The sequence below is a fragment of the Cupressus sempervirens genome, chromosome 2 (genome assembly GCF_028749045.1).
Source record: "Cupressus sempervirens isolate cs-2001-9-10 chromosome 2, ASM2874904v1, whole genome shotgun sequence".
Classification (NCBI taxonomy): domain Eukaryota; kingdom Viridiplantae; phylum Streptophyta; class Pinopsida; order Cupressales; family Cupressaceae; genus Cupressus; species Cupressus sempervirens.
Genome location: NC_143119.1, coordinates 45,509,780 through 45,523,346, shown reverse-complemented (window position 1 = coordinate 45,523,346; position 13,567 = coordinate 45,509,780). Strand labels below are relative to the sequence as shown.

The 13,567-nt window shown below is 36.4% G+C and overlaps 1 protein-coding gene across 4 annotated transcripts in view; it reads right to left on the bottom strand.

Moving 5' to 3' along the window:
- LOC149570987 (uncharacterized) overlaps window positions 1–13,567 on the bottom strand; it is a 163,239-nt gene that overhangs the window by 115,948 nt on the left and 33,724 nt on the right. For 2 of the 4 annotated variants that reach the window (XM_089812551.1, XM_089812552.1), the window contains exons 2-3: window positions 6,360–6,455; window positions 5,420–5,524 (exon numbers count right to left, since the gene is read on the bottom strand). In XM_089812551.1, the coding sequence (XP_089668677.1) occupies window positions 5,420–5,524; window positions 6,360–6,455 (201 nt within the window). The remainder of the gene's footprint in view (window positions 1–5,419; window positions 5,525–6,359; window positions 6,456–13,567) is intronic. The other 2 variants (XM_089812553.1, XM_089812554.1) reach the window with 1 other exon arrangement.

Genomic DNA, 13,567 nt, shown 5'->3' with positions numbered 1-13,567 from the left:
AGTAGGGTTGTCATTGCACCAAAAGACTGATCTATCAATGCCGATACAACCACTCAACTTAATAGTACACAACAGGCGGTTAAGCCCTTGTCACAAATCCCGAGGGGAGTGTTGAATAAATTTCCAACAATCTCCCCCTCAGCGTTACTCGAGGGTATGAGGATTCAAACCTGTGACCAAGCTCTAATACCACTTGTTACAATGGGGTTGTCATTGCATCAAAGGGCCGATCTATCAATGTCCGATACAACCACTCAACTTATAATACATAGGAGGCAGTTAAGCCCTTCTCACGAATCCCGATGGGAGCACTGAATATATTTCCAACAATATATTGATCAATAGAATTGTACCATTGTAATTAATATGATGAATACAATAATATGATAAACTAATCAATTAATAAAGAAAATGATAATTGTACCAGGTCAAATATTCTTCCACATTGCTAATTTCCAATTTTATATGATAAGCTTTGAAATCTTGGCTGGAGGTTGATGGAATTTCCTTGATAATATAGTTGGAGCATGGCTCCAAGGGACTGCCATTTTCTCACACATATGATTTAGTAATATCATGCTTAGGAAATTTGAATTCTTCACTATCTTTGTGAGAATGTATTTTATTTCAGAAATTTGTTTTTTATTGGAAGGATTATCAATCTAGTGTAGACTTATACAGAAGCCTTTTTCTGTATGCCTTATGAGATAAGGGAAGGCACTCTTATAGAGTCAAGAAATTGTTATAAGAACTTAAAGATTTATTTATGAGTGACTGTTATAAGCATAGAATGTACTGAGAGTTCAAACTGTGGTAAAATAAGATTGATCGATGCAATAAACAACCACACCAAGATTCATCCAGGAAGACCAGCAAGGCCGAGATGAAGAGTGTGGTTTTATACCAAATGAATATCGGATTATACCTACAAGATAACACAAGGATATTGGAAACAAATAAACAAATAATAAGCTTAAGCAAAACTAGCTTAACTAATTACTTCATGGTGATCAAGGTGTTAATATTGTTGTCCATTCGAGCAATGGGTGATTGGGCACACTCTGTCCATACAAGTCCCTAGCCAGGGTAGGCTTAGAACTTTAGTGTCATGCTTACTGCTATGATCACTAGAGGTCAGGGTTGCTAAAAGTTGGCAAATAGGTTAGTGGAAGGTATCTGTGGCCTAGCTAACTACCTAGCCGGTACTCTAACACCGGGATGCTCAATGCTAGGACAGGGTGTCCCATGCCTGTCCCTTGGTAGGGGGGCCTTTCTTAGTAGAGATTGTGTGGGGATACTAAGGGTCCGCGGTCAGGAGGTTAAGTCCTTGACAACGTATCTCTTCACTAGATGCCAAGATTGGACAAATACAACTAGTACTGCATGTATTCCATCTTCCCATAACAGGTATAATACCTTTATGTACTTCTCGTTTCTGCAGCTAATTCAGTTATTTACTCTCCTTATATATTTACCTCAGTTATTTCCTTTTTATTTAAATAGAAATCAGTTATTCTCATTATAGTTGTTAAAGTCTTTCAATTGATTATGAAAAGTAGTCGTTATAACTATATCTTTTTAGATGAACGTGGAAAGCAACATAAATTGTTCTAAGTCTCCAGTGTTTTTAAAGGGTTAGGAAAATGGTATGCTACAGCTACAGCCTACAACACAAAGGTGAATTGTGAGTCTCTCATCTGGGAGGTCTTAGGTTCGAATCTACTCAAGCTTAACAAGTAATAATAATTAATTAATATTGGCTTCAACCCATTACCCATCAAAATATATATATATAATTATTCTAAGATAATATAATATAATTATAATATTGTGATAATATAATTATATTATAGTAATTATTTAACGAATCATGATTATATATTAATTATATAATTAATAAATATTTAATTAATTGGGCCACATGTGAAGAGTGGTGTCCCTTGGTGAAAGGGCACCTCTTGCATATATAATGAGATGTTAATCTCATTTATTAAAAAAAAGACAATTGAAAAATAATCAGATATATACAATTTGCATAACCGTGAAACATACAAATATGAAATAAGTTTTTAAAAAAATCTAGAAGACAATGTGTTTCACGTTACACTAAATCACAAATAGTCATTGATGTAACAACACAAGTATCCTCAAAAGAAACAGTAGATGTAGAAGAAGAAATGTAAGGATCAAGAAATGGATCTGATGTGAGAATACCCAAGTTCAAGAAACCAAAGTTCTCCTCAATATCAAGATTCGCACTAGGAACATTATCAACAACCAAGAGATCAAAATCATCATCAGTGCAAAGCATATAACCGAGATGCATGAGCAACCATCCCAATAGCAACTATCTCTTTGTTTTCCAAGTCTCAAACAACTCCTAACAAGACAGCAACATAAAGAGAGGGAGCCTCTTGAGTCGACAAAAGAAAAGAACGTCTCCACTACCATTAGACTGTTTTATTCTAGCAAATGAAAGATATCGAGCATGCAATGGGTGTGAAATGAATTTGAGGGAGCCTCTTGAGGAGTTTCTAGTGTAACACAAAGACTCGCACCTCCTTCCCAAACCTCAAAGTACCTATCCCCAAGACGTCCCCACACCAAGTACTTGAGTGCCCAAGTACGCCCACCTCTGTCATTCCGCAACTATGTCATCGTTGGGATGGGTACTTGAATATCTATTTGATTTTTTATTGTTGAATGTTACTATTGGGTATGTAATATGTTAATACTTGAATGTTAAATGGTTCTAGTTCATATTGCAATTTTGCTATGTTCAAGTATTTTAATTTAGTATGTTCTAATGAAACATCATTTCATAACTAGCATTTCATATTCGATATGTATACAACAACCCTCCCTGCCCGTCCTCCCCTAGCCATCCCCCTACCATCTTGAAAAATGAGGCCCATTTTCCCCTCGTCCCATAAACTCGACTCGACATACCCCAGTATCGGTGTTACAATGGGAGTTCCAGAAAAATCTTGGCGCCCCTTAAATATTTGCACAAGAGACCTAGTGATAATCTACACACACTGCATATTTTTTATTCCTCAAAGGATGCAGTAATATTTTAAAGCATAAAAAAATTTGGATTAGTCTCCAACGAAACTATTTCCACTCCGATTATCTCCTCCCAATAATGTGAAAAACACTCAAGCAGAAAGCAAAAACTGTCACAAGAGTTGTCTTCTGAAGCACAAGGCACAACCAATATAAAACACATATACATACCACCCGATATCAAAATGAAGCATAGACAACAGCTATTGTAAAAATTACAGCACAAAATAACTATGAACTGACACAAAGAGGAAATAACACAGTATTAAATAAGCCCGATCCTAAATAATCGTGATGGCAAGGAGTACGATACCAAAAATATGTGAAACCTCTGCTTTAAGTTAATTTATATCTCCAAGCCATTAGAAGTTGCAGAACAACTTAAATCCTTGACAGTGTGGCTGTTGAACAACACACCATACAATCAAACTCAAGAACCCATACAAATAGAGTAGTTCATGTCTCTTGTCCCAAGCCTCTATATCCAATATGCTCAAATACTCAACATTGCAACAAGAAAACTTCCTGATAAACTATTATCAAATGAGGCTCTGATACAATGTCGAAAGTGGAGCCCAGAAAATAAGATGATAAACAACAATAAGAAAGAGCCAAAAGAAAAACAATAAATGCCATAAATACCCTGGGAAAACCCTTCGAGAATGAAGGGAAAAACACAGCCACACAACAAAAGATTATTTAATTGATAATAAACTTTAAGTGAACAAAGCATATCACTTGATGTGATTCATATAAATAAAAGAGAGACTCTTCATGTTATAAACGAAAGTCCCTTCAATTTCCTAAACATAACACTTTATTACAAATACAACTCTTCGTATTCCCATGCCTTACCGCATGTCAAAAGACACGTCTTTATTTGTTATCATAATTACATCATAAGTGTCATCTTCAGCTTAAGGTCGCCATGACAATAATAACATCCATATTTCTAGAGAAAAAATCTATATCGCAGCTACAAACTCCAACACCCTATTTCGTTATGGATGATCTAATAGATGGAAACAAGATTCGATAGATTGGGTACACACAAAACATCATCAAAGGTGTCATTAATATCAATAGAACCTTTCCCAATTACACTCGTATAAGTGTTGCTCTCCATCAAAATAGGTGGCACAACACAAGGATCGAAATAAGAACCTACACTATATAGAACCCATATATATGATGAGAACCTCTGCAATCTAGGAGTCAACTCCCTGATTCAAAACATGTAGAAGCACACAGCTTTACCATTAGCTGCTTCAGAAGCAAGTCCTACATAACCTTTTACCTTTGTATATCCTAAATGTTTTGAATAAGAAGAAGTCGATTTGAACATTTGGGAAGGAAGATCAATATTTTTTTTAGATATTTCAATTCATCAATATCCTTCTCATAATAAGAATGTTCTTCATGTCTACTTCTTTTGCAATATGCATGGGTAGACTTCACCTTCTTAGATGAATCATCTTTTTAAAATGATTTATGTTGTTCTCTATCTGTATGTGGCTCTTTCTTCAAATCCTTTTGTTTCTTTTCAAATTGTGTTGGCTCTTCTATCCCTTATAGGCTGACTAGCCAACAAGGCCTCATTCTTTGATGGCTCAATGAGACCCATAGAAAGAAGCTTTTGTTGTTTATGTATCAAGATCTCAAAAAAAAGATGCAAATGAAGCCCTCACATCAGTTGATCCCATAGAATGTTTCTAATTTTTTAGCTTACTTGGTCTTATCTCTTGTATAGATCCTAGGTACATGGAGGGTCATTCAGAAATATGGGACCAAATTTTCCCTGATGAGGAAGATGTAGCAATGGTGGATGAAGTGGTTCATCCAGATGGCCTTTAAGTATTACCCCCAATTCCCCTACCATCAGAGGAATGTAGGTTTGAGAGTGCTGAGTATCTAGAGAGCATCATGACTAAGGACCTTGATATATGGATGATCAAAATGTAGAAGAGTAAATGATAGACTTCTGCTTTTTGTTTTTTGTTTACGTATCAGCATCTAACTGTCAAGATTTTTGAATTTCAATATGTAATGATAATCTGATATGAAATATGTAGTGCAAATTTCGAACTCTTTGACACAATGGCATTCGAGATTTGTGTATTTAAACTATAAAATTCAAGTTTAGCTTTACCGTCATTCTTGTTTTGAATGTTCTATGTCATGATATTTTCGAAGAACCATTTTTATTTTTTTGAAATGGCATCTCCAAGTACTGCTTGTCTCCTATTTTAAAAACTAGCCATACCAATACCAATAGCCATCTCCTAGTAACACCTTGATTATTGTCAATAAGAAATAAAGAATAAAGCAGAGGGAAAATTTAATTTCTTCTTGCCTCATTAGGATTTATTACATCAAGCTTCCTTCTGGAATTCTTCGGTTTATTGACATTCTGAAGATGAAGATGTTCTTCTAATAAGCAAGTATCCTGAAGCAAATCCTGCAAAAATAACCAACAACAACCATGGCAATCAAAACAGGCGTACTGAAAGAATTGAGATTCCAAACATTTTAATGAAACCTATCATTACGAATTGCACATACAAAAGGGTCCAAAGCATAAAAACCCAGAAACTAAATTTATTTTATACATAGGAACTAGATTCGTCCAAGCATTTCAAATAATACACACTGTTAATAGGCTATCAAGAAAATTGCTTCTCAACTTGCAGACATTTATTAGTCCAACCTTGTTTTTTATCGTTCTTTATTTAGAAAGCTTTTCAAGAGGTTTCTCTAAATGAAGTGATACCTTCAACAAGTGCTCCAATCATAAGCCAATGAAAGAAACCTCTCAACCATAAGTTTCATCTAGTGTTTGAAACAACACCACAAGAAAAATAGCTAGTCTTTGAACAGTTGCAAAAAGAATAATATAATTTCGAACAATCAGTATCACAACAAAACAAACAATAAAGCCCTTTAAGAGACAAATTAATGGGTAATAGATAATGGAAAAAAAACATCATATGGTAAACTTTGTAAAGTTAAATACCCTCACATATTATTGTCCTTCTCGATTTATTGCCATTTCTAATCAATTCCTCTATGAGTAGGGAGACATGAAGCAAATGGTATAAGTCAGAAAGGATCCAGAAATATTTAACCAAACAATTTTCATGTGCAAAAGTTAATTTGTTCCCGTCATTTCATGATACACTGGCATTGCTGGTCAGAAATTCAGCATGGCTCAACATAAGAAAGAAAATTCTTGATAAATATAGATTCTAAACTTCGCCTAACATTTCAACATGCATAGTCCAATAACTGCTCACCTTGTTAACTGTTACACCAAACTTAGTTCTTGATCTTTTTAGTTTAGATGGCTTTCCAAGAGATTCGCCTAGATGAAAAGAGCCTTCCAATGCATCCTGCAGAAATAGCTATTCAATGTAACTACCCCTGAATGAATTTCAAGTGTGATTGTAAGTAATTAATTCAATATTTTAAAGCATTACAGAAGAGCAAATGATCCTTATGCTAGTCTCTCAATTTTTATTATTATACTCACTATAAATATGGACATGTCATAAAACAACATAACCCCAAATTGATCCTTTTGTGTATGGTATAAGATCAGGCTCATACTATTACGATATTAGATAATTTCTATTTACTCTCTCTTCTATCTTTTTCTAATGGTCACTCTTTTAGTAATGTTTCCATAAACTCCTTATGTTCATTATGGAAACTTTTTTTTTTCACTCTACAAGAAGGTTTCTATTTCCTCTCTCTTGTTCATTATAGAAACATTCTCTCATATACTTGTATATATAGATCATTTCTGATCTTTGTTTAATAACACATTCAATATTTCACCAAAACATGGTATCAAAGCAGGTTGATGGGATTTCTTAAAATTTGGTGGATTTTTTAAGAAAATTTAAGCCCCTTCTCATCTAGAATTTTTTCCAAGAATTTGTTTTTCGATTTTTAGAAATAAAAATTGCAAGCCCTAGTTGAGGTTTTGAATTCACAATTTTTTAATTTGGGCAAAAATCTCTGATTTCCGTAAGTTGCTTGCATGTGCTTGCATGTTCTTGCATGTTGCTTGCATATGCATTTTGTTACTTGCATGTGCTCTCTTGTTTCACCGCCCTTTAAAAAATTTGATGGGTTTTCATAATTTTTTCCCTTACAAATTTTATGATGGGTTTTCATAAATTTTTCCCTTAAAAATTTTCTGATGGGTTTTCATAATTTTTTCCCTTGAAAAAAATTGTATTCTGTAATTCACAAAGTTGTGAGGAATTCCTTTGTGGGTTTTAAACCCATCTCTAATTTTTGTCCAACAATTTCATTTTCCACCACTTCTGCCATTTTTTGGGTTTTTCAAAAACGTCTAGCGTTTCTAGCAAAACTCTCAGATTATTTGTCATTTTGAAAATCTTTCAATAGATTCTTGATAGGTTTTTGTAGATCTCAACTGTGTCGGACTCTATTTTTTTTGGGTGCATTGTTTTCTATGCCTCATTTTTTGAGCCAACGAATTCAAAATCTAATTTTACATTCTTTCTAGGTTTTTTGATCTCTCTTTTGGGTGCCTTTCATTCTTGGGTCTTCCGTCAATCTACTTCGAAATTCTTGCCTTTTCAGATACACATTTTTTTGCATTAAAAATGTGTCATGGCATATCTCACCAATATTCTCTTAGAAAGTCGTCAGTGATTCAACGGAAAAAACTATGCCTAGAAGCAGAGAATGATGGCGATCTTCGAGTACCGTCGCCTTGAGGTGCTTGTTCTGAGTACTGACACTCGTCCTACCACGGTCTATGCTAATATAGACGACTATTGTAGAACATTCACATCAGATTCTCCGACAATTTTATTTTTTTTTGAAGATAGATTGACCATTAAGGGAGGGTATTACGATAATAGATAGTTTCTATTTACTCTCTTCTGTCTTTTTCTAATAGTCACTCTTTTTGTAATGTTTCCATAAACTCTTTTTGTTCGATATGGAAACTTTCTTTTTTCACTCTATAAGAATATTTCTATTTCCCCTCTCTTGTTCGTTATAGAAACATTCTCTTGTATACTTATATATATAAATCATTTATGATCTTTGTTTAATAACCCAATTATTATTTTACCATAATACATACATATATATTTGTACTCATACCCAACACCAATGAACTCAGAAAAACAAAGCCTAAAAGTTGACTCAACCATTGCAAATTTAGAACCAATACTCAGCAAGATACCCAGCAAATTATAAGGAGCACAAAACCGAATTTTAACAAGAAGACTATGCAAAGTTTACTAACTCTGAGTTGGCAAAACCTGAAAGGCCAAACCAATTCAATTTGATTTAGATAAAACTGAAGCAAACAAAATTCTGAGCGAGTCCAAGCTGAGTATTGTGAGTGACTGTGTCTTTAAAACTTACAAATATGAGCAATAGGAACCAATATACTTGAATAATTCAGTTCTTAAAACTTACAATTTTAATGAATGACTATGTAATAAGAATGTTGTATCGTCTTACTTGAATTATTGAATAAAACCTTGATTAGATAATTTATAAAACAAGAAAAGAAAGCATAATAGCATTCGGGAAGAGTGAAAACAGAATGACTAAAATAAATTATAAAACCAATCGTATTAAAAATGAATTATAACAGCGATAACTATTAGGAAGTCCTCCCCTTAATTAGTCCTTGACCATTAAGAATCATATATGTTATGCAGTTGCCAGCAAGCCACCATTCCTTAAGGTTGTAAGGCTGTTATTGCATGAAATGCACAGCAAAGTCAAGATCAGCCATGGAGACCCAGAAGAGTCTAATGGACTCAAATAACGAGTAAGGTGATGAAATTGACAACACAAAGTACAGTGCTTGCATTTTAAAAGCTTGGCCAAACTAGCGCTTTGTAATAGCATGTGACCTTCATCAGACAAAACATAAGTACTTGTGTAGTCGAGAGGAAGTGACCAACTAAGATTGGTGTAGGCTCTAAACACCAAAGACTCCAATCACAATTAGACTGAAACCCATATCTGCACCTCTTGTGTACGGCAGGGCCACTTATAAATGGAAGTAGTGTGGGAGAACAATGGTCAAGACTCAATGGCTGGAAGGTAAGCCTCTGATGATGCTCTGCCTCTATTAGGGAGACATTAAAGATTCAGATTTACTAGAAAGGATCAGAGCACAGTTACTCTCTTCTCACTCAACTTCATGTTATCTCTTGAATGCAATTAGTTAATTTTGTTTTCACTTATGTTCCCTTTCATTTAAACCAGTTATAGAATGTCAGTTATACCCTCGATCATGTGAATGAAAAGTTTTTATTAATGGTTTATTTCCATTTACTTAAGAGTAGTTAATTCAGTTTGTAAAGGTTTTGTGTTCATGTGAAAGATAAACAGTTTCCTTTTTTGTTAAAATGATAGAAATAGGGAAGAAATTATTTCATATGAATTTGTTGGTAAATGTTTGAAATTTCCTTTGCTATATTACACTCTCTTTTAGTTAGTTCTTCATCCATAATTAGTTAAAATAGTTCCTAGATGTAAATCTTCTTTAGGTAACTCAACAGGTGGATTGTTGTTGATGCTTCCAAGGAGAATGTACTTAGTTTAGCCAATAAATCCTTGTCCAGGACAGCAATGCTTTTGACTAAGATGGTAGGGAGAGGGCCCTGAACCCAAATGGCAGAAAATCACATTGCAGCACACACGGAGCAGGGGCACCTAGATGACCCATGGGGATCCTTGTTTGTTTGGTTGTGCTCTTTTCATGTTTGAAATAAGGCCTGATAGGCCATTTCATCTTTGATACATTTTGTAGACGTTTTGGTCATTGAATCCTTCAGCACCCATAGTGGGTCAATATTGATCAAACTTTTCCAAAATTATGGCAACTACTGTGTTTTAAGATCCTATTCATCATGTAAGTCACAATGATGCGACAAATGCAAAAAAAAATGTAAATGTTGCCAATGTTGCTCAAAAGTTGCTTAGCAACTTTTACAACTCTTTAAACATGTTGTGTCCAACGGCTAGGAAGTTGAGAAATAGGTGTTGGGTGGTTGGCCAACCTTCATGAGGGTGTTTATAATCCCTACGAACAATATCAGATGTGATGATGAAGTTTGGAATGAATATGGAGGTTTTGTTCTACTGAAAACATTGAAATTTCCTGAAATTCGTTGTTTTCTGTGATTGTACAGAATTCTAGAGATTGGGCACCCTGATCCAAGCACACAGTTAGATAGTACGATGAATTAATTTTCCTTTGCAATTTCACTTAAGTCATTTGGTGCATTCCTTGAGGAGATCCATCAGTTTGAATCCAAACTGGTTCAGAAACCCTTAACATTTAAAACCCGAGGTTGTGGATTCAAATGATGATATCCTTTAACATTCCACCATTGGAATTGCCCAAGACCTTGGGGAATGTTAGGATTCTTTTACATGTTGCAAAAGGTCTGGGAGCAGTTGGGACAAAACTGAAATTTTTCCGTGATGCCCTAGGCTTGGCATGCTAATGTGACAAGCCAAACTAGTAAGAATATCGAGTTGCAAAGGAGACAATGTGGAGTGTGGTTGTGAATCAATGATGGTTTTGGAGTCTTCTAGAGTAGACTATACCTCACAAAATATGCACTATCATCCGAAGTCGACTAGTGAAGAGTTTTGCTTAAAACCTCATGTTTTAGCCTATTAGGCCTAACTGGCATAGTCATGGTTGATCTCTGATCAAACTCAATACCCAGATCCCATTTTGTGATATTTCATAGTAGTCCCAAAAGGGAATCTGAAACTGTATTTTGTTTGGGGGTTTGAGAGATAACGTCCAAAAACTCAGATTTGAGGGCTAATTCTAGTAGATCTCCTTAATAGGCCAATAAAGAGAAGAACACATTATGGTTTTTTTAACAATCGTTCCAAGGGGTCAAGTTGATTAGTTATTCTTGCCTGTGTATGAGAAAACACCAGCACATGTCCTATGCTATGTTGGTGAAGAGATCTTGATTGGCAAGGGTTGGATTACCTTAGTGAAATCTTGGGTCTAAGGAAGGCTCGATGGAAGGAGTTGTATGTCCTTTGAAGAGTTGTATTGCTCTAGGAGTTGGTGTAGTCGGAGTATAGTAACTATTATGTTAGTACTTGTTATCGAGTTGGGTAGTTAGGTGGTAAGGAAATGCGTCCGTTGATTTCCAACCCACCGACCCTTCTATAAGAACTTGGATGATTGTCAATGTACAGGAGTAGGTTTTGTGGTATTAATAAAGAAATCATTTCCTTGCCTACTTGATTGTGGTATTACTGGTACAATCTATGTTTTATGCATGTGTATATCAATTGTGTTATTTTGTATCTATGAACTTGAGTGATATTACCACTCTACATTTTTGGTGTCGTTGCCTAAGTTCGAATCTAGAGGTATTTTAACAGACAGGATGGGCTAATGGGAAGAACATTCATACCTTACATCCAAATTACTAACAGTGACGGAGAGGAGGAGGAAATAACTAGGGAGGATCAGTTGACGTGCGACCTCGTGACAGTGTGGGAAGTTGCGGTTGAACAGTACGTGCAAAGGGAAGCCCGTGAGAGGATGGTTCCTGAGAGCACAGTACGCGACGAACTCTCCGTGCCACTGGCAGTGCATGATCTCCTAGGACAGATTCCTAAGCTTTTAGCAAGGAACTTAGTACATATTGAGGACGAAAGAGCACAGATCGAGAGGGAACAAAGAAGGCAACAAGTTCTTCAACAATTTACCGAGAGGAGGATGTGGGATTGCAAATTAGAGGAACCCAATAAGCCAAGAAAGGGAGATAGGCACTGAATTACTTCATGCCCCTGATTCCAAATAAATATTGGAGGACAGCACCAAATGACGAAATTGAGGAGGAAGTCACCCTAAGAACCTTACATCTCCAGTAGCAAGAAGAGAGATGTCGTAACTTGAGAATACAAGGGGATTCCCGCCGAAGTCAGGAAGGGTGGATTGAACATACCATTGAGGAACTAGCCAATTTGGTTATTTTAGAAACACAAGGAAGGCAGTTCGGGTGCAGAAACCCAAAAACCCCTACACGACAAGAATTCCGTCGGGAGGAGATAAATAGTCAAAAGTCTAGTCCATCAGGACGTGGTGTTCCATCGAGAAGTGGGGTTCCATCTAGAAGTAAAGTTCCATCAGGAAGTGGAGTTCCAACGGGAAGTGGTGTTCTAGTAGGAAGTGGTGTTCCATCGGGAAGTGGTGTTCCATCAAGAAGGGGTGTTCCATCCAAAAGTGGGGTTCCATCCAGAAGTAATGTTCCATCAGGAAGTGGAGTTCCAGCGGGAAGTGGTGTTTTATCGAGAAGTGGTGTTCCATCCGAGGGTGGTGTTCCCTCGGGAGGAGGGGTTCCATTGGGAAGGAGGCAACAAGGAAAGAGAATGGCATTAGATAAACAAAAATTGCCTCAATTTACGGGGGATGGATTAGAGGACCCTGCTCACCATTACAAAACCTGTATAACTATATGGCAAGCGAACGAGGAGAATGATAGTAATGAATGGTTGAAGGCATTTCCTACCACATTAAGAGGAATCGTCGTAGATTGGTATGCAAACTTGGATGCTGGCAAGAAGAACACTTGGGATAACCTACGTAAAGCATTTGAGGAGGAATTCAAATTGTTAAGAGATGATGATGAAATTGTCACAAAAATCTATAACACCAAGTAAGACAAGAGGGAATCGATGAAGGCTTTTACCAGGCGACTGAAGGAACTCATCAACAAATTGGACAATAAGCCTGCGGACGAGTTAAAGAAAAGATGGTTTATTGAAGGTCTGACAGAAAAAAAATGAAGATAGTCCCACCATCCACTTTTGGAGATGCTTGTACGCGTGCCATGACATTGAAAGTGAGAATAAAACCTCAAAGAGGAGACGGCATGGAAGCTCTAGTGAGAGTTCAGAGGAGAGTGAGGAAGAGTTGAAAACGATCCGAGCCTTGAGGAAGGACCTCAAACGACTAATGAAGGAAGTAGCCGGAACTAAGGATGAGAAGAAGGAAGGTAAAGACCTATGGTGTACAGACTGCGAAAAAGAGGGTCATACAAAAGGAGCATGCCCGAGAAAGATGTTTTGCGAGACTTGTCAAATAAGAGGTCATAGAATCAAAGATTGCCCTTATAACCTAAAAACAAGGAACACCCAGATACTGTTTACTGGAGAACAATCTACACCACCAACAACTCCCCCAAAGAACAATAATACAGAAGCTTCACCAACGAGTACAGGAATAACTTAAGAGGTCGTGCCACCAGTAGTAATAAAAATAGCAACACGAACACACCCTGACAGGCAATCCAATATGATTCTCAAGGACAGCCCATGATCCAATGCCGAAGATGCAATGAATGGGGCCATTTTGCTCGATAATGTCAAAACGAAGGGGGACAGAATGGAGGAATGCTCTGTAAATGGTGTGGGCTGGCAACCATGAGGATGTGAATTGCCCAAGGCAAAA